Genomic DNA, 22,197 nt, shown 5'->3' with positions numbered 1-22,197 from the left:
CGTCGAAGCCCCCGCCTTCGACTGCCGCCCGATCCTCTAAGCACCGGCCCCTTACAGTCCCACCTACGGGTGGTGAGCCCACGGGAGGGCAGCCCCACGTCGCTTCTTCGGGCTGAGCCCGGCCGGACACCATGGGGGAGGCCTGGCCACCAGGCGCTCTTATACGAGCCCCACCCCGGGCCTGGCTCCAGGGTGGGGCCCCGGATAAATTTTCCAACTCACCTGGGCTGAGCTGGGGGTCATGACTGAAAAGACAAGATCCCGGATACAAGTGGCCGAAATGAGCTTTCTCTGCAGGGTGGCTGGGCGATCCCATAGAGATAGGGTGAGAAGCTCGGTCACTCCGGAGGAGCTCAGAGTAGAGCCGCTGCTCCTCCACATCGAGAGGGGCCAGCTGAGGTGGCTCGGGCATCTGTTCCGGATGCCTCCTGGACGCCTTCCTGGGGAGGTGTTCCGGGCATGTCCCACCAGGAGGAGACCCCGGGGAAGACCTAGGACACGCTGGAGAGACTATGTCTCCCGGCTGGCCTGGGAACGCCTCGGTGTCCCCCTGGAAGAGCCGGACGAAGTGTCTAGAGAGAGGGAAGTCTGGGCATCTCTGCTTAGACTGCTGCCCCCGCGACCTGGCCCCAGATAAGCGGAAGATGTATGTATGTATGTTCAGAAGTTATACAAGAGTAACAACGAAAAATGTTCAGGCACAGGCTGTAAATAAAAGAGATTTGCACTTTGTTACACAATGGTGTATTGATTTTTTTCTGTGAATTCAGACCCAGTGTCCACATATGTGGACATAATTTTTTTTCAAAAAGTGCTTCATGTTCAAAGATAATATCTGGTTATTATATATATTGGTCCCTCCTAACCCCTAAAAGCTAGAAGAAATCTAAAATACACGCCAAACCAAAGCTCGGGTCTGAGGAGGGTATATATATATTCTACCAAATTGGTTCACAGTTGGAAGCATCTCTTTTTTTTTTCTTTTTTTTTCACAAATTGTGCTTGCAAATTGTATAATATCCAAGGAAAATATGTCTAGTAATTGTGCAGTTAATTATCATATTTTCAGTTTTGGAATATGTATCCTCTCCCCAAATTTGTCACTAATAAAACACAATAAAAATTATTTAAAGAAAAGTCTTATATTTACCTTTTAATAGTTTGTTTACATCTACCTTGTAAATATATTTTTTATTAAAAAGGTTACAATTACAATAACAATTCAAGTGTAATCTTTCTTTGTAAAAACTAAAGTATACATTTTATCATACATATTTCAAAGTTAAGGATTTGATTGATTATTTGATTACTTTATTTTTGACAAAACATACTATATTTAACATATGAGCAAAAATTGGCAAACAAAAGCTTATTTGAGGTGGCAGATATTTTACAGTAAAAATGTATAATCTATCCAAAACTAGTCAACGAAATGTTGTCTTTCATATGTCTGTAACATAGGTCTTTCGTTTATATAAGAAATATAAATGTTAATTTGCAGTTTAATACGTTGCTTATACAAATACATTTTATTTCAACATATTTCAGTCGATTTTTACTCATCTCAGTATAGCAATACAGTTTGCTAAAAGCAGATCATTATTCACACACAGAAATGTGATTCAAATTCAAACCGTCTTTTTGCGAGTTGTGGTAAACAGCGCGCATCTCTGCCGTTCATTCATTCACACACAGAAACGCGATTCACTTGAGAATGAAAAAAACTTACTACAGTATTCCTCAGCTCAGCTGCATCTGCTCCTCGAAATACCAGCACTTCTGAGGTACATTTTCCATTATTATTATTACGATAGTATTATTCCTCACAGCGCCGCGAGACGGTGTAAACAAGTACAATGATCTGAATAAGCTTGATGTGTTTTCTCGAGCTGATATGGGGGCGTTCACAGGTTTGCGTGTATTGCCTCAGTCATTTGCGTTTGAATAGCGCGTGCTCTCCGTGGGCGGGGTCACATTAAAAATAATTAGCTGAGATGAGAACGACTGACATCTCGCTCTTTTCATACAGATTACATAAACTGAGAATATTTTTTTATAAATATTTATTTTTATTAAATTTTTTTAAATAGTTTTTTATAAAAATTACTTCATTTAAAAGAAGAGAATTCAAGCTTCATGCCTGTGTGTCTGTATGCCTGTTTGACTGAGTATTCGCTGAGTTATAAGCGTTTCAGAATTGACTTCATTGACAGAGAGAAAGCAGAACTCGCATCATGTTTATTTTTCTTTATTTGGCAAAAAGCACAACACTTTGTTTTTATTGTGAGTATACACAAAAATAATACACACTTAACAGGAGAGATTGATGTATGTAACTGGTTTGTAAGATCAAAGTCAACAGAGTATTTGGACTCTCGTTTGAACTGATAAGAAAAAAACCGAGCAAATCACGCCGGCGTGATTGCCGACCTCAGAGGGTTAAGGCATGAAGAAAAAAATTCACAGGAAAAAACTTTTAAATATGTCATTTGGTGATCAAAGATGAGTTTTAACCCTCTGATGGTCTTCGTTTAGCAGTCACACTGGGGGCCTTCCCGGTCATAAATGACCGGACACCTAAAAATGAAACTTCCTCCATCCCAGTAAAAACCAATGCAATTTATTTTTGTTCTATAATATTTATTCTTTTTAATTTAGAATTTTGAGACAATTTGATTGAACTTATTAATATTTATGCAATATTTATAGTCCATTTTTTGCCATTGAAAATAATGATTTTTTTTTTTTTTTTTGATTTAAAAAAAATAAAAAATTCTATGCAGTATTTTCGGGTCAAATAGAGACTAGGCTTTCAGAAAAAAAAAAAAAAAAAAAAAATTAATCAATTTATTAAACATAAAATTAAATAAAACATGTTATTGCATGGGTTTACCACTAGATGCCTGTATAGCTCTAAATGGAGATGTTTGTGAATTCTAGTTGTTTTTAGACCAAATTACTTACTTTTAAGATGTGGATTGAATGTATTTTTTTAGAAATTCTCAAATAATACTTTTTGCCAAGGTTTATAACATTTTATTAATTATTATTTTAATAATTTTAATAATTATTATATTAATTATATATACATATATTAATTATAATTATTAATTATGTTATGTTTTTCACTCTTGATGTTTTAGAGCTTCACCCCTTCATTGCTGAGCACTTTTTTTCTGCATCGTGGCTGATTTGTAGAGAATTTTTGTGTTTTTGTCAATTTCCCATTCATTTCCTATGGGGGTAATTTTGACCGAAGACCAAAATCATGACTAATTTTTTTACGACCACTTAGCATGCTCGGATCATGAACTCAATTTTTTTGTGTGTTCACATACCTAATGCCAGAAAAGTCAGCTGTGATTTTTAAAAATTCAAAACAGATTTTTGTAATCTGAATTTATTGGTGTGTATGTGTATAAACGTGTGTTTGTATGTGTGTGTGTGTGTGTGGGTGGGTGTGAATTTTTTGCACTCTTGATGTTGTAGAGTGTCACCCCTTTACTGCGGTGTACTTTTTTTTAGAATCGTGTCCGATTTGTAGATTGTACAGACAAAAATTCAGAGAATTTTTGTGTTTTTGTAAATTTCCCATTCATTTCCTATGGGTCAGTCATTTTTGACCGAAGACCACGAGTGTGACTCTTTTTGTTTACGACCACTTAGCATGCTCGGATCATGACCTCAAATTTTTTTTGTATTCACATACCTAATGCCAGAAAAGTCACCAAGTTTCATAACCTTCCGATGAAGCTGTGATTTTTAAAATTTTAAAACAGAAAATTATTCGGTCAGAAATGACCGAGGACCATCAGAGGGTTAAGGGATACAATTATTGACTACAGGGGAACTTTAATAAAAAGATGGTGAACAGTTGTTCAAATCAATCTCTATAAAATTCTAATTTATAAACCTCTGCAACATCAAACTGCTGTCAATAATAAAGTCCTTTCTTAATTTTCTGTCTGAGATATCTGCCCGACACGAGGTGGCACTATAGTAAATTATTCATCCATCAATTCTCTACATCCTCCCAGCATCTATAGAAATGAAAACTTAATTCTCTTTAAGTTAATTCACTTAACATTGCAACATTAAGCGATTTCATAAAATAAATGTTAACAGTGCACAAAACAAACAAAAAATTACCTTTTTATGTAATTAATTAAACAGCTTCATAGCAGATTCGATGTGATCAAGTTCTTTGAAACATAAAAAAACAAGAGAAATTGTTTCTCAGCCCTGCTCCTGGAGGACACCCAACTCTGCACATTTTGAAAGTCTCCTCTGTCTGACACACACATTTCAGGTCCTGGAGTTTCTTCTAATGAGCTGATGAGTTGAATCAGGTGTGTTTGAGTAGGAAGAAACACAAAGCGTGCAGTGTTGATGGTGCTCCAGGACCAGGGTTGTGGGTGTGTGTGTCAGCTCATCTGTGAACACATACTGTACTGTAACTGTAAGGAAGTGCAAATTATGGAATCAGACATTTATTATGTTTTGAAAAACAAAGATGTTGAGGGCAAAACTGGACATTTTGAGAGGGGGCTGAGAACATAAAAATCACGTGTCTAGCGTGAGGCGCGATGACTGACAGGAAGATGGTGAGAGAACTTTTGTTGATAAAAGTTGCATTTCTTCGTTTAATATAAGTGAGTTTGTCTTTGTTTTATTGTTGTTGTGTTTTCATTAAAAATAATAATGAACCAAAAACTAAGCATTCATTTTTATGTAAGGGGAAAATACAAATACCTTCTATTTATTTGTGTTAGGATGCGGGTATAGCCTAGCATATTATCCATTTTATTAATTTTGTTAATAAATGTATGTTTAATATAAGCGAATTTGTCATTGTACTATTTTATTGTTGATGTGTTTTCTAATAACAAATATCTACTAAAGCATTAAAGTGTTACCTTTCATTTATTTGATACAATGTAGGGATACCATATCAGTCTTAGTTGTTCATTTTGTTAATCAAAGTTTGTCATTTTACTATTTTATTGTTGTGTTTATTCATTAAGAGTAATATTGAATCAACATTACGCATTCATTTTGTTCCAAGAAAAAGAAAGATCTAACGAGATCAAAACAAGAGATGCAGATCCTGAACGTCATAGACATATTTTTTCTCATAAAATATGGGTGTAATTGTTAACACCGGTGTTGTCACAAGTTTATTAATCATGGGAAAAATGGCACATCCCTAATGCCTCTTTAGTAAAATGTTGATAAATAACTAGAATGTGAGATTAGTTGCTGCTGAGGGACAATTAGACTCTCTCTCACACTCTCAAAGGACAAGAACAGTAAGCAGAGTCTATTCATTTTTGAGTAATATTACATTAACAGAATTTTTTTTCTTTTTACTTTTTCAGCATGTTTTCATTTTTACCATACGTTAATTTCCAATTATTTTCATTATAAAAGAGCATTCAAAAGAACACTCTTAAAAAGCCCTATCAATTACTTACGAAGGTTCATTTTAGGTGTTATATCTTAAAATATGTAATTGTTCTTAATTGATTTCTTCCTGTTTGTCAGGAGGAAGTAGATGTTTGGTGTTGACGACAGTGTGTCTCGTGCTCATTTATGTTCTTCTGATGGTCATTCACCAGATAACGTTGAACAAACATTGTATTAATTTTACTGGAAGAACTTTTTTCCCCAACTTTGAGAGAACCTTGGCAGAACGTTAGCCAATGTTCCCTGTGTTAGCTGGGATGACTCTATCCACCAATCTGTGTAAAAACAGCACGCCAAATTATGGCATGAAATTGTGCATTATACACAGTAGAAAACCGAGTCAATGTTATTAATTGGGGATTAAATTGTTAGAATATTAGAAGCATTTATCATGATCATGAAGAGCTGCAGCTAATGATATGAAGCGTTTGACAGGTGATGCAGATGATTTGAGGATTGTGCTGCTTGGAGTCTCTGGAGCTGGAAAGAGTTCAATGGGAAATGCAATACTGGGTCGAGAGGCGTTTAAAGAGAGCACAACCAGAGAGATACCGAGCGGAAGAAAAAGAAGACAGAAACATCTCCATCATCGACACTCCAGGATTCTTCAACGATCATCTGACTGATGAAGAGCTGCAGAAGCAGATGATGAAGAGTCTGGATCTCTCTGATCCTGGTCCTCACATGTTCCTGCTCATCGTCAACCTCGAGAACTTTGAGAAGTACACGAGGAACATTGTGGAGGAAATTAAGGAGATCTTTGGAGCTCAAGCTTTGAAATTCACAATGGTGCTGTTTATTGGAAGAGAAAAAATGTCAAACAATAACTGGAAGAACTTTATACTTAGTGAAGGATTTAAGGGCCTAGTCAGTAACTTCAGAAAACAATATCATGAGATCAACAGTAAAATTGAGATTGATCACACTCACATAAAAAAAAACTTCTAAAGAAGATTGAATTCATCAAACAGAATGAACATTACAATAACAAGATTAGCTTATTTAAAAAATATATAAAAAAAGAAAAGCAAGAGAAAGAGAGACAAGAGCAAGCACTGCGGGAAACTTTTGAAATTAACACTGCAATGGAAGAAGGAGCAACACATGAGTTTGAACCAGAAAATGTCAGACAAAGAAAGAAAAAAACTGATGAAGAAACAAATCTACAAAGAAGGAGTTCATTAGATAGAGGTCAGACATTCTCGAGCCAGGAGAAACAAAAAGAGGATAAAAGTGGGAAAAAGAGTCAGAAGAAACAACAGACAACAGAAGAAGAACATCCAACTCAAGCAGGTGAAAACTTTTAATAAAACGATGACAGTTTTTTTTCTCCAAATGTCTGTCATGACACCATCCTAAGGCTCTAAACACAATATCCTCTCCACTTATCCTTTCTCGGGTCACAGGAGAGCTGGAGTGTATCCCAGCATCTATGGAACAAAAATTTAAAGTTAATTAATTTTATAACAATGCAACTGTCAGCAAAGTGCAGGAATACACAAAGATGAAAAACACAGAGTTTAATAAAATTCCACACAATAATCCACTGAAGGTACAGAACTGATGCAACTTACACACACGCTAACTTTAACATCGACTGGACCAATGAGAACTGAAAACAGAGCAACTTAAATGAAGGTTAAATGAGGGTAATAATGATGATAAACCCATGAGAATGGAAAAAGTTCGAGCACAGTATACAAACTGTCCTGTCGTTGCTGCACATTCGGGCACAGAACACTATTTGTCCAAAAAATGTCTCAGCTGTCTTATAAAGACCTCAGGGAACTGTGTCAACTTGTGTCAAAGTTAAACATGACGGTACGTGCAAGTCGATGAGATGAATCAATGTAACTTCACTCCTCAACAACTAGGCTATATAAATGTAATTTGTAATGTAATGTAAATGTAATTCAGAGACATCCATGTGCGTCTAAAAGTTGCAACCTCTTCCTGAGTCTCTCCGTAACGCTGCACTCCGATACTGGTTATTTCTGAAATTTTGGATGAGTGAGATTTGCGTGAAACTGAAACTGAAACTGGACCTAGCCACCAGGGTAAAAGACAAGCTGAAGAAAAAGTGCAGTAAGCAGAAAGTTTTTCCTGAAGCAGCGATGTTGTTAATTTTTGAGGAATATTACATACTGAGAAATATTACATCAAATTTAAATCATTGTTCTCTAAAAACAATACATCAATGTTAATGTATTAACAAAGATTGTTTCTTTTTACTTTTTTAGCATATCTTCTTGTTTGCATATTTTACCATACATTAATTTCCAATGATTGTCATTATAAAAGCATTCAAAAGAACACTCTTTTAAAAGCCCTATCAATTACTTACAAAGGTTGATTTTGGGTGTTATATCTTATAATATGAAGTGAATTGTTCTTAATTGATTTGTGTTTTTTTTCTGTTTGTCAGGAGGAAGACGTTTGGTGTTGTTGAAGACAGTATGTCTCGTGCTCATCTGTGTTCTTCTCCTGGCCACCATCATACATCAGCACATCACCATCAAAGCACAGAGAGACCAGTTAAACAGTTGCAATAACACCATCGAAGCGCAGAGAGACCAGTTAAACAGTTGCAATAACAAAGTTGAAGAGTTCAATCAAATTATCAACAGCTTACAGGAAGATTTCACTGAACTAACGACTGAAAAAGACCTGTGTTTTCAATTCACCAAAAGGATAGGTATGGCAAACTCTGATGACATCATCATATCTTACTCTCTTGACATGACAGTCCCACATATTTTCTTTCATTCCTGACCCTATACATGCTGCTGCAGCAGCCATCCTCAAATATCTAAAGCACATCTACATATATTGAAACAATTTGACAATTTGAAATGCATGAAACATCGAAATACCTGTAAAAGTATAGTGATAACAGAGAGAAAAACAACCAAAATACTCTTGGCAACATCACTAGCCTTAAAATACGACGTGTGTGTGTGTGTGTGTGTGTGTGTGTGTGTGTGTGTGTGTGTATTGTGTTGGCCACATTCACTGTAAACAAATTCTAACATCCCCAACTCAAAATTTTCTAGTGACAGGTCACCTCTAAATTTTTCAATAGGCTCTATGCACGAACGCTGCTGACGTATTTCCGGTAGGATCTCAGCCGGCGTCTTTACTTCCGCATAGCGCGTTCTATAGCGAAATGTATAGCGGCAAAACTTTAATAAAATTCATTTTCTCAGAAACGGAGACAACGATTTTAGAAACTGATTCGCTAGTCGGATTTACCGCGATATGAGAGAATACTCACCCTCAAAGTTGTTGATGTAGCTCGAAATTTATAATTTAAAGAACTTCTCTTTCTTACTCTTATGTGTGACAGTTAACTGCCTCACAATATTGTTAACATCATTCACGTTAACCGCTGGAAGTTCTTGTAAACTGCGAGTGTAATTTGCCATTATCTCCACCTAATGCAAAAACGGCTTCCGACGCAGCACCGGATGTAACTGGGCGGGCTGAGACAAAACGCGGAAGCGATCGTGCATAGAGCCTATTGGCCCAAGTGAAATTCTATAAAATTTATTTAATTAATTGTTGCAATAGTCTGTTAACATTGGCTCAATGAGAAATAATATGTCGAAAGTAAAGGCAGCAGTCCCTCATGGATGACTGCTGCCACATAAAACAGAAACAAAACATCAAATAAAATCCAGGTCTGGACTCTCTCATCCTTCACCGTCGTCGCTCCTCCTTTTATGCTTCCGCTCCTCTCTCATTATCAGTCACGCCACCAGCCTCGTGCCGTTCTCCCATGGCCCTCTGCCTCGTCCTGCTCACCACAATTAGCTACATTGCTCAACGCTGCAAAAACACGTTGTAAACCAGATACATGATTGGCCAAATCCACAGAAATAAGGTTTTTGCTCCAAATTGTAAGTTTAGTCCATACGATTAGGGGGACACATTGTGTCATTGTAACCGTAACCTGTAACCGTAGCAATTGACGTGACAAAACGCCAGGAAATCCCTTTAATGGATATCAGTTATAGTTACAGCTGAATAGAGTGTTGCAGGTATGACGTCACTTTTTAAGGCCAACCGGCATTTTTAAGGCATCACACTAGGTCCCTCGACAAAAACCCAATAGGATTTTTCCTATAGGTTTTTGGATTATCGCAAAAAACAAGCTCTGTGATCAACAAAAGTTTATGATACTTACACGTTTTGTCCATCAAGATAATTATCACAGATGAATTTTAAAACCTAAATGCACTCGCAAGTAGGCAATAGCCAACTACACTACAGTCCCATGACTTCAAAGTCACCATCACTAAGCTTCCGACAACTCTTTCAGTTTTTATTGTAAAACATTTTCCCAGAAAGTTTGTATTAGAATATTTTGTAAGAGTATTGTATTGTAATATTTTGTAACAATTATAACCAAAATGATGCTGTAAATGCAGACTGCACTAATCTTCTCAGCGAGATGGTTTAATCTCCTCGACAGACTCTGTAGTCCCATTTAGCCACTTGTTAGCAACCGCCTTTTTCAAGACACATAACAGCTTAAAAAAATCATGAGTGGGGTAATACTTATGTATATTATGTAGTAGAATGAATAAAATGTGAAAGTGTCTTGAGCTTGTTAACTACAGATCTTATTTCAGCCATTTAAACAAAATCCCATTAAAAAAAAAAACCTATTGATTTCGGGACGATTGAACTGGAAGTGTTAAAATGCTAACATGTTTCCTTGTTTTTGGCCTACAAGGTGATTTCATACCTGCACCAGTCAATAACATGCAAAAACATCTTTTGACATTCTTTAAAAAGAAGAGAACAAAAAGTATGATATTTCATTGATTAGTGTTTAAGGACATTCCCCTGACACATTCGAAATTATATAATATATCTCAACTTTAACACATTTGTCAGCTAAACATTCAGTGTTTCCCATTAATGACCCTGTGCCGCCACTGTTTCACAATGAGCCGAAAATGTAAAACTTATCCACCTTATTCCTACGCCCCATAACGCTTTGCGCGAATTATGGGTGTAACTTCCGTTGAGCTGTAAACAATCAGTGAAAGGCTCGCTCTATGAACGCAATATTTCTTTTTAAACCGGTACAATGAGATTAAATTATTCTCCTCACCCTTCAACCATCAAACATTAAAAGGACATTTAAAAGTGTAAGCATCAACAAGGTAGCCTACTTTCAACAAGAGATCATGAATGACCCCAAAAGAGATTCTTTTCAACAGCAATAACTAGTGGTCGACCGATATATCGCCAAGGCCGGAGAATATGAGTGAGCGCTGTTTGATCTGAGGAGCTGCCGTTGCCGTTCTCTCCTGGCGCTGGTGTTCTCAGCGCCGCCTGTCAAAATAAAAGTCCCGCTTCCAACACATCGGGCCAATCAAAAAAACGTATCGGCCAATGCCGATATTTAAAAAATGCCAAATATCGGCCGATACGTTTTTTTTGATTGGCCCGATGTGTTGGAAGCGGGACTTTTATTTTATCTGCGCTCCGGACTTTTATTTTGACAGGCGGCGCTGAGAACATCAGTGCCAGGAGAGAACGGCAACGGCAGCTCCTCAGATCAAACAGCGCTCACTCATATTCTCCGTCTTCATTAATTTACGATCTCTGTCAGTCATATCTAATACTTTGTTAGACAGAACTGGTAAACTAAGAAAGTAAATGGTAACTTATGCGAAGTAAGTAAAGTAAAGCGTTTGCTTTTATATTATTTGTAACAGAAAAGGCAAACAATCAGGCTAAAATACTTTCTCATTTGCCGTCAACATTCAGCAAATGCGCATCTACGTCATTTAAACAAATCTCTGAATATCTAATAAACATTTCATTTCATAAACCTTGCAGATTTAATTGAATCCAGCTGTGATATCTTGTGAAGTGTGCATTACTGTCTGCGAGTGACGGTCGGTCCGTGCGAAGTGAGTGAATGCGAACAGAAGATCAGCTTCACAGGAGACGCGAGCGAAAAACTTTAAATCCTTCATTTTAAAATATGCTGATATATAACCAGTTGCCAACTGTGTCATATTCATATCTGTGATATATCCAGTTGCCATCTGTGTCATATTCATATCGTTTTCACTGTGCTGTATGTAAAATTAGCGTTACCTTGTCTTTATTTGAAAAAATATGATTACCAGCACGAAATTACCAGATTACTGAGTGCCCTGTTACAGTGTTTACATTCTTTTTATTCATATATTCATATATTTCTAAACAATTACTTTGTGAAAAATACTGTAATAGGATTGCAAATTTAAGAAGTTGCCATCTAAAGTATAAAAGCATGTTTATTTAAAAAATTTGTTTTATAATTTATTTATAATTTATTAAATATTGATTAAAATATATATAAATATCGGCTTTATATCGGCCATCGGCCACCCTGCTCTCTAAGATATCGGCATCGGCCATCGGCCATCAAAAACCAATATCGGTCGACCACTAGCAATAACGGACAGGTTAAATAACACTGTAGTAATATATATCTGCATTATGTAACATACGTTGTCTTAATCAAAAATGTCAGGAAAAAAAGGGAGAGTCTCAACGAAATCCAAGCAGTAATGGGATATGCATTTGAAACACATGTTAATACCAGGACCATTTGTCTTTTTATCTTCTCCAGTCATGGCAGATCTCAGGATAATGGTGGTTGGTAAAACTGGAGCTGGAAAGAGTGCATCAGGAAACACCATCCTGGGAGAAAAGGTGTTTGAAGAAAATATGTCTTCTGAATCTGTGACTAAGACATGCCTGAAACATCAGCAGAAGGTGGAAGGTGGAAAAATCTCAGTGATTGACACTCCAGGACTGTTTGATACAGAAATCAATAAAAAAATAATGGAGGAGGAGCTTGATAAATGTGTCAGTATGTCTGTTCCTGGTCCTCATGCATTTCTGCTGGTCATCAGACTGGACGTGAGATTCACAGACGAGGAGAAGAAAACAGTGAAATGGATTCAGGAGAACTTTGGAGAAAAAGCTGCTGATTACTCCCTCATTCTGTTCACTAGAGGAGATCAGATAGATGAACCTATAGAGGAGTATCTGACCAAAAACAGGCAGATTGAAGAGCTTGTTAGACAGTGTAAAGACAGGTATCATGTTTTCAATAACAAAGATAAAAATCCATCACAGGTTAATAAACTGCTGGACAAGATAGTAAGAATGGTGATGGAGAATGGAGGAGGACATTATACAAATGAGATGTACAAGGAGGCTCAGAAGAGGCAGAGAAAGGAAGATGAGAGACGGAAGTTAGAAGAAGAGGAAAAAATGAACAAGGAAGTTCAGAAGAGGCTGAGAGAGGAAGATGAGAGACGGAAGTTAGAAGAAGAGGAAAAAATGAACAAGGAAGTTCAGAAGAGGCTGAGAGAGGAAGATGAGAGACGGAAGTTAGAAGAAGAGGAAAAAATTAACAAGGAAGCTCAGGAAAGGCAGAGATTCAAGGACAGGAATGAGGATAAACAATCATTTTTTTCAACAGTTATAGATTTATTATGGAATTTTTTTTTAAAAATAGTCAGTTTTATAATATAAATGACCTATACTGTAAAAGAAATGCATGTATAAAAAAAAAAAAAAAAAAAAAAAAAAAAAAAACATAGGAGAAATACATGGCAGCACAGGGTGGGAAATGTTTACCATTAAATGACCTATAACTCCTGAATTACTTTAGACACATTTATACACTGATTCTTGATGTCTGTGCGTGTATGATGCAGGAGCTCAGAGTTTTTTGTTTAAAATGTGTTTTAATTTTCTTCAGACTATCACAGCTGAATGTGAAGATGTACGCTTCATGTTCACTATAATCAATAATGTGAAATTAATAACATCACCAATATCATCAGATATCATACTCTGAATGGGATCAGTAACACGATGTTACACAAGGATTATATTAGGGGTGGGGGGAAAATTTATTCATACAGTGAGGAAAATAAGTATTTGAACACCCTGCTATTTTGCAGGTTCTCCCACTTGGAAATCATGGAGGGGTCTGAAATTGTCATCGTAGGTGCATGTCCACTGTGAGAGACATAATCTAAAAAAAAAAAATCCAGAAATCACAATATATGATTTTTTAACTATTCATTTGTATGATACAGCTGCAAATAAGTATTTGAACACCTGTCTATCAGCTAGAATTCTGACCCTCAAAGACCTGTTACTCTGCCTTTAAAATGTCCACCTCCACTCCATTTATTATCCTAAATTAGATGTACCTGTTTGAGGTCGTTAGCTGCATAAAGACACCTGTCCACCCCATACAATCAGTAAGAATCCAACTACTAACATGGCCAAGACCAAAGAGCTGTCCAAAGACACTAGAGACAAAATTGTACACCTCCACAAGGCTGGAAAGGGCTACGGGGAAATTGCCAAGCAGCTCCACTGTTGGAGCAATCATTAGAAAATGGAAGAAGCTAAACATGACTGTCAATCTCCCTCGGACTGGGGCTCCATGCAAGATCTCACCTCATGGGGTCTCAGTGATCCTAAGAAAGGTGAGAAATCAGCCCAGAACTACACGGGAGGAGCTGGTCAATGACCTGAAAAGAGCTGGGACCACCGTTTCCAAGGTTACTGTTGGTAATACACTAAGACGTCATGGTTTGAAATCATGCATGGCACGGAAGGTTCCCCTGCTTAAACCAGCACATGTCAAGGCCCGTCTTAAGTTTGCCAATGACCATTTGGATGATCCAGAGGAGTCATGGGAGAAAGTCATGTGGTCAGATGAGACCAAAATAGAACTTTTTGGTCATAATTCCACTAAACGTGTTTGGAGGAAGAAGAATGATGAGTACCATCCCAAGAACACCATCCCTACTGTGAAGCATGGGGGTGGTAGCATCATGCTTTGGGGGTGTTTTTCTGCACATGGGACAGGGCGACTGCACTGTATTAAGGAGAGGATGACCGGGGCCATGTATTGCGAGATTTTGGGGAACAACCTCCTTCCCTCAGTTAGAGCATTGAAGATGGGTCGAGGCTGGGTCTTCCAACATGACAATGACCCGAAGCACACAGCCAGGATAACCAAGGAGTGGCTCTGTAAGAAGCATATCAAGGTTCTGGCGTGGCCTAGCCAGTCTCCAGACCTAAACCCAATAGAGAATCTTTGGAGGGAGCTCAAACTCCGTGTTTCTCAGCGACAGCCCAGAAACCTGTCTGATCTAGAGAAGATCTGTGTGGAGGAGTGGGCCAAAATCCCTCCTGCAGTGTATGCAAACCTGGTGAAAAACTACAGGAAACGTTTGACCTCTGTAATTGCAAACAAAGGCTACTGTACCAAATATTAACATTGATTTTCTCAGGTGTTCAAATACTTATTTGCAGCTGTATCATACAATTAAATAGTTCAATTTCTATATTGTTTCTGGATTTTTTTTTTTAGATTATGTCTCTCACAGTGGACATGCACCTACGATGACAATTTCAGACCCCTTCATGATTTGATACATGATTTCTAAGTGGGAGAACTTGCAAAATAGCAGGGTGTTCAAATACTTATTTTCCTCACTGTATATGAATCGCGATTCTATCTTCTGCTGAATCGCATCGATTTACAAATTTTACGTTATATTTTTTAAACTTCACTCTACTAAAAGTTGAGACGTTGGTTTGTTAGTAATCACAATAAGCTGCAAAAAACGGCTGTGTGTTGCACTGACGGACATAGAGCCGAACCTCAAACACAGATGCCGCTCAGATAATCCCAAATTCAGTTCTCTTTCACAGCTTACTGCGCTTGAATGGTTAATTACACACACAATTTTGTCAAAATGCACATTGTGTGGAGTATTCACATGAACACAGTCTGTTATGTTCTACATGAATGTAAACAGTTAGGAGCAAATCAGATGTATAACAGTATATTAGATCTGTGCATTTTTTCTTAAATAGACAGCAGCCTAATAAACTGTTGCCATCCATTTCATTAATGTAAAAAATCAGAAATCACTCACTGCTTTTGGCTGAATCACTTTTGTATCCTTATTATTAAAGTAATTTATATTTAATTCAAACAGTGAAAACTATAGTGTTTTATTTTTATATTTTATTATTCAATTTCTGTAGTATTTCTCAAAGATGTCATAGAATCTGTCACATCTGTTTTGGTACACTTTTAATGTCTTTTTTTTTTGTAATTGCTCACAGTCATGCTTTCCTGTCTGTTATGTGCTCCTCTTATAAATATCATGTTCTGATTGTTTTCAGGCCTTGTTCGGTCATTAGTCTGTGTATATATTGTCCTCATATTCCCTTAATCTCTTGTCAAGCTTTGTTTTCTGTATTCATTTTTGGTGAGTTTAAGTTCATGTTAAAGGTATCTGTTCACCTTTTTGATTTAATAAAACTGCACTTGGTTTCATCAAGCTTGCCTTCAGTGGAATTCATTACAAAATCAAAATCGACCCTATTTACTTATAGTGCACATTACTAGTCTTGTGGCGAACAACTAATCTGTGCAAGTTAATACACAGAAAAAAAATAGTTTGTCATGGTAATCTTTAATCAAAATCTGAATTTGCTTCCACTCTGGAATGCCGTTCCTTCTCTGATGATGTGAGTTTGACGGTTTGTGTTGAATATCTTTAACCGCTCCCCTCCAACCATCGGTCACTGTAAACCCGAATAAGTTGGCAAAACTTAGAGAATTTAAGGCAATCAGTTGCCTCAAAATTTGTAAGTTAAGAAATTCAAAGTTTAAGTAAGCAGAACTGTCAGTTCATATAAATATATAAATATACTATATATCCTTCCTATAGATATTCTTACTAAGGCAAAGGTCTGTTACAATGTGACACACTACAATATAATTTTCAGCTGTAAACAACACATACCAGGCCTTCTGTATACTTCAGAAAGTCAACTCAAATCATGCATGTAAATTTATTGTAGGAGAGCTCCAAAACACATGTAACGAGTTAGCTCAATGAAATATTAATAATCAATAATAACTTGTTATAATTATGAATATTTGGATCAGTTAATAGAATTAACTTAATGTAGTAAAATTAATATTACAATCAACCCACCTGTTCGTCCCGTGAACACTTAGCGTTAATTGTTTATTAATTCTAAGAAATGTTCATTTCCGGGGAAGGGAAATGTTTTTCTTACTGTACAGTATTACTATGAGCCTGTAGTCAAAATCTAAAACGTAAAGTAAACTTTGTTGTAAGCAGAGAATCAGAACCAAATACATATTGTGCACAAGTTTTATTAACTAAATCACAAACATGACTAATCTAAACACACATAAACACATGCATAGGTAAAATGGTGAGTGACAGAATGGAACTGGAAGCAGGAAATGAAACTATGGAAAAGATCCATTTAACTATGAAAAGAACCATCAGCTTATCATTTTCAGAGCACCTCATTAAATGGATACTTGCATTGCCTTTGCAGCGGAAACATTTTGATGGTTCCATGAGTCTCAATCGATTTCTTCGCCGTTGAATGAAGAAAAGTTGGCGAACTTGAGTGGTTTGTTTGACTTTGTTCTGGTTGAAGGTTTTCACTCTCTCCATGAGCACATGGCTGAGCACATACAGATTGTGGCCTGCCGGCCCTGGGCCGGAGAGGCCACACAGGCAACCAAGGAGTGAAGAAGCCGGAAGAGTTGATCGTTGCCCGTTCAGTGACGGTAAGGTTGCAGTTTTCTTCTGAGTTGGATTGAAGAAAATACAGTCTGACTCCTTTGGGAGAGTGAAAGCATAGCAGATGGTGGTGGGTGGTCCCCACAGACATCAACCCGAAGAAGCAGCAGTAGAGGCCAGAAGAAGAGAGGGAAGAGCTTGTATAGCGACCATTTAAAGCCTGAGAAAGGTCCCACTTTTCAGGGTTGGCTCAACCAATAAGAAAGGGGGAATTTCCAAGCGGGAGATTCCTCTGTTGGTAGGATTTATGACTCTTGGTTTTAAGCGTGCTCCTTTGCATTTGCAGCTGGATTGGTTGCTGATGAAGAAACTATGAAAGATTATTATAATACTAATATGTTAGTGATGAATGAATGCAGGAAAGTCTGCAGGAAAGTCTGTTTTAATGTCTCCAGGTTTTTCTCCTATGGCCGAGGTCCTGACCACAAGACCACATTTTTTACAGCAATAAAGACATCTTATCTGATCGTCGCCCCGGCGACTGAAACCTTTCCTGCTCTCTTGTTGTCATGATTCATGTCTGTGTTTTCCTGTCTTGTCCCATGTTGGCAGTTCCCCGTTATGTTGAATAGTCTCCCCAGGTGTTTCTTATTAGCCACGCCCCTTTGTTATCTTGTTTAGCTTGTCTGTCTGTGTATTTAAACCTCTGTGCTTCAGTTGTTGTTGGTCGGTCGTTCTGTAACGTTGAGGTTGAATCATAGGAGGAAGCAGGATCCACATGCAACAAACTTTATTAAATAAACCCAAAACTAGACAAACTCAGACTAGGGAAACAGGACACAGGAACCAAACAGTAGTGGTGGGCAGATCGAGGCTTCGTGAAACAATGAAACAGTTGAAGCAAATGTGCCATATTGTGTCAAGGCTTTGAAACAATCCGACACCCGTCTCAACGATGACACCTAGTGGTCACTTGCAGGTGTTGATCTGAAACAACCTTGACAAGGAGCCATTAAAAAAATTTTTTTGTTTTTTATTATTGTATTTTTCTAATATGTGAAGCTTGTAACCTGTAGGCTCCTCACTGTGCATAATGTTATTTTGGTCATGAAAAATGAATATTAATAAAAGAACACAATGTCTCACTTTTTTATAGATTTTTATTCAAAAATATTAATTTCTCTGCTGTGGAAGGACTTAGTTTAAGACCTGAAGTTTAATTATCTGTATAATTTCTCCAGCCTTTGAAAAAATCCTCTCACAAGGGACACTTGTTGCTGGCATGCAAAGATATTTTTTAGCAAGGACATACAAGAGGAAAGATTACTGCTCTCTCTTAGTGTCATGATAGAAACAAGACCGGAAGCAAACGCAGGTTCCTTAATATTTAATAAACTCAGAACAACACAACACAGTCTCAGATACACTGGTGGGCGGCGACTCAGGCTCGTGCAGGGACTAGATGGTCTGTGGTGCGCTGGTGCAGTAAGGTGAAGAATCCAAATCCCGGTGCTGGAGTGCGGTGAACCCGAATGACGAAAACCACGAACAGCAGGAAGACACGGCGAGACAAACACTGACACGGCAACTCCACGGGACCTCAAACAAACAATCCGACACTGGAACAGAGAATGGTGTGAGTATATGAAGGGAACGGGAATGAACTGCAGTGATGGTGATGATAATGATTATCAGCTGGAGCGCTGACAGACACGTGAGCGGGACAACGCCCACTCACACATAAACAAACACAGACACGAGACGAAAAGGAAACAATGCATTCAACAACCGTGACAGTACCCCCTCCTCTAGGAACGCCTCACGGCGTTCCCAGACTCCCTTACCTGTCGATTGTAATCATCGATAAGAGAGTGATCCAGGATGTCACGAGCCGGAACCCAACTTCTCTCCTCCGGACCGTAACCTTCCCAGTCCACCAGGTACTGGAATCCACGTCCCCTCCGCCTAGAGTCCAGAATGCGACGGACCGAATAGGATGGTTCCCCATCTACGAGTCGCGGCGGTGGGGGAACCGGGGCAGGCGGATTAATGCGGGAAAAAAAAACGGGCTTAATTTTGGACACGTGGAATACCGGATGAATTCTCCTGTACACTGGAGGGAGGTTGAGGCGGACTGCCACCGGACTAACAATTTTGGTGACAGAAAACGGGCCAATGAATTTAGGAGCCAATTTATTGGATACGGAGCGGAGCGGAATGTTCTTGGTAGAAAGCCACACTTTGGAACCGACGACGTATACGGGAGGCCTAGACCGGTGGCGATCGGCCTTGGCCTTGGTGCGCGCCCGCACATGGAGGAGAGTCTCACGGGCTCTCGTCCATGTGTGGTGACACCTCTGGACGAAGGCGTGAGCGGAGGGGACCGCGACCTCGGATTCCAGACTAGGAAAAACCGGTGGCTGGTATCCTATACTACACTCAAAAGGAGATAGGCCCGTAGCTGACACTGGCAATGAATTGTGGGCGTACTCCACCATAGGCAGTTGTTGACTCCAGGAGGAAGGATTCCTGGCAGCCGTACATCGCAAGGTTCTCTCCAAGTCTTGGTTGGCTCTCTCAGTTTGACCATTGCTCTGGGGGTGAAACCCGGAAGACAGACTGACCGTCGCCCCCAGCAACTTACAAAACTCTCGCCAAAATTTGGACACAAATTGGGGTCCCCTGTCGGACACCACGTCTGTCGGGAGGCCATGTAACCGAAAGACGTGATTAACGACTGCAACCGCTGTCTCCTTGGCTGAGGGTAATTTGGGCAAGGGAACAGAGTGGGCTGCCTTCGAGAATCGGTCCACCACGGTTAAAACTACCGTGTTACCCTGGGAGGGTGGGAGGGCGGTAACAAAATCTAGTGCGATATGGGACCAGGGTCTCGAAGGCACCGACAGCGGTTGGAGTAACCCATCTGGGGGTCGATTGGACGACTTGCCAATGGCGCAAACTGAGCAAGCCAAAACAAAATTGTGAACGTTGCGAGCCATAAGCGGCCACCAGAATCGTTGTTTGACCAAATAGAGGGTGCGACTAACTCTTGGATGACAGGCTAGACTAGAACAATGACCCCACCGAATAACGTCTGGACGTAGTTCCTCCGGCACAAATAAGCGGTTCGGTGGGCACCGGATCGGAGGCGTTACCCCTTCTAGAGCCTTCTTGACTCACGATTCGACCTCCCATGTGAGCGTAGAGATAATTAGGGTCTCAGGAAAAATACGCTCGGGAGTAGGTGCGTGTTCGGATCGATCAAAAATACGCGACAAAGAATCGGGTTTGATGTTTTTGGAACCCGGACGATACGAGAGGGTAAAATCGAAACGGCCGAAAAAAAGTGCCCACCGAGCCTGCCTGGAGTTCAACCTTTTGGCGGTTCTAATGTATTCCAGATTCTTATGATCAGTCCAGACGATAAAGGGTACCCCAGACCCCTCTAACCAGTGGCGCCACTCTTCCAAGGCTAACTTGACCGCCAACAACTCCCTGTTGCCAATGTCGTAATTTCGTTCAGCGGGTGATAAGCGATGAGATAAAAACACGCATGGATGCATCTTGTTGTCTGAAGGAGAGCGTTGTGAAAGAACTGCGCCTACCCCCACCTCCGACGCGTCGACCTCCACCACAAACTGGCGTGAAGGATCAGGGGCGATTAAGATGGGAGCCGAAACAAAGCGGCTCTTGAGGTTGGAAAAAGCAGTTTCGGCTGCTTCCGACCACCTGAACGCAGTTCTGGGAGAGGTCAAGGCAGTCAGAGGTGCGGCTAGTTGGCTAAAGTTGCGAATAAAACGCCGGTAGAAGTTGGCGAACCCCAGAAACCTCTGTAGGGCCTTACGGGAATCTGGGTTTGGCCACTCTACCACAGCCTTAACTTTGTCAGGATCCATACGCATACCCTCAGCCGACACGATGTGTCCTAAGAAAGGGACCGACTGTGCATGAAAAGCGCATTTCTCCGCCTTGACAAAAAGCCCATTCTCTAGCAACCTTTGGAGTACTCGTCGGACGTGCTGCACGTGTTCCTGGAGAGACGAGGAAAAAATCAGAATGTCATCCAGGTAAACATAAATAAACTGATCGATCATGTCTCGCAGCACGTCATTGACGAGCGCTTGGAAGACTGCGGGACTGTTGGACAAACCGAAAGGCATGACCAAGTATTCAAAGTGCCCCCTAGGGGTGTTGAAGGCAGTCTTCCATTCATCCCCCTTCCTGATACGGACCAAATGATAAGCATTACGTAAGTCCAGTTTTGTGAAGATGGACGCTCCCTGCAACCTCTCGAAGGCTGAAGACATCAGCGGCAAAGGATAAGTATTCTTTACCGTGATGTTGTTCAGCCCCCGGTAATCAATACAAGGTCGCAGCGACCCGTCCTTCTTCCCCACAAAAAAGAACCCCGCCCCCGCTGGAGATGAGGAAGGTTGGATGAACCCGGATGCTAGAGAATCAGAAATATATTTCTCCATAGCCTCCCTCTCCGGAACCGAGAGTGAATAAATCTTGCCTTTAGGCGGAGACTTACCTGGCAGTAAATCTATAGCACAGTCGTAGGGACGGTGCGGAGGGAGAGAAGCAGCCCTTGACTTACTGAACACTTCCCTCAGGTCACGGTACTCCGCGAGCACGTTTGATAAATCCACTGCTTCCTCCTGCAACACAGGAACAGAGACAACAGAACAGGCAGACACAAGACACGAGCTATGACATTCAGTGCTCCAGGCTGATATGGTTTTTTGTTTCCAGTCAATGTGGGGGTTGTGTTGATTGAGCCAGGGGTGACCCAAGACAATGGGTGTGTGATGGGAGTCCATGATGTAGAACGATATAGTCTCTGCGTGATTCCCTGAGGTGATGAGCGTGATGTTCTCGGTGGTCTGGGAGATAGCTGGTAGTGACTGTCCATTGAGTGCATGTACGGTGATTCTCTGGGGAAGTGCTCTGAGTGGAACTTGAAACTGTTGTGCAAAGGTGTGATCCATGAAATTACCTTCAGCCCCGGAGTCCACAAGTGCGGTGCAGTGGTGATCGTGGACAGACCATCTAAGTCTTACCGGGAGGATGGTGGATGTAGATGAGGACTTTTCGGCGG

The 22,197-nt window shown here is 39.8% G+C and overlaps 2 protein-coding genes across 2 annotated transcripts in view; both read left to right on the top strand.

Annotated features, from left to right (window-relative positions):
* LOC311278501 (GTPase IMAP family member 9-like) overlaps positions 1-6,141 on the top strand; it is a 48,527-nt gene extending 42,386 nt beyond the window's left edge. The window contains exon 4 of the mRNA XM_084389396.1: positions 5,902-6,141. Coding sequence (XP_084245522.1) covers positions 5,902-6,092 — 191 coding nt within the window. The 3' untranslated portion in view covers positions 6,093-6,141. The remainder of the gene's footprint in view (positions 1-5,901) is intronic.
* A 240-nt stretch (positions 6,142-6,381) lies between these two features.
* LOC311278500 (uncharacterized protein) lies at positions 6,382-13,033 on the top strand. The gene is made up of 3 exons (XM_084389395.1): positions 6,382-6,759; positions 7,892-8,161; positions 12,107-13,033. Exons 1-3 carry the CDS (start codon positions 6,552-6,554, stop codon positions 13,018-13,020), a joined length of 1,392 nt encoding a protein of 463 aa, XP_084245521.1. The 5' UTR covers positions 6,382-6,551; the 3' UTR covers positions 13,021-13,033.
* Positions 13,034-22,197: the final 9,164 nt, after the last annotated feature.

This window comes from Rutilus rutilus, assembly GCF_951802725.1.
Source record: "Rutilus rutilus genome assembly, chromosome: 19".
NCBI lineage: Eukaryota > Metazoa > Chordata > Actinopteri > Cypriniformes > Leuciscidae > Rutilus > Rutilus rutilus.
The sequence above is the reverse complement of the archived record's forward strand: the minus strand, read 5'-3'. Positions and strand labels throughout refer to the sequence as shown.

Bases quoted from the DNA above. Each gene is read 5' to 3' on its own strand.
- LOC311278500 (XM_084389395.1), top strand. From the start codon at position 6,552: ATGGAAGAAGGAGCAACACATGAGTTTGAACCAGAAAATGTCAGACAA. The intron at 6,760-7,891 runs GTGAAAACTTTT...TCTGTTTGTCAG, and splicing joins AGAACATCCAACTCAAGCAG to GAGGAAGACGTTTGGTGTTG. The intron at 8,162-12,106 runs GTATGGCAAACT...TATCTTCTCCAG, and splicing joins TCAATTCACCAAAAGGATAG to TCATGGCAGATCTCAGGATA.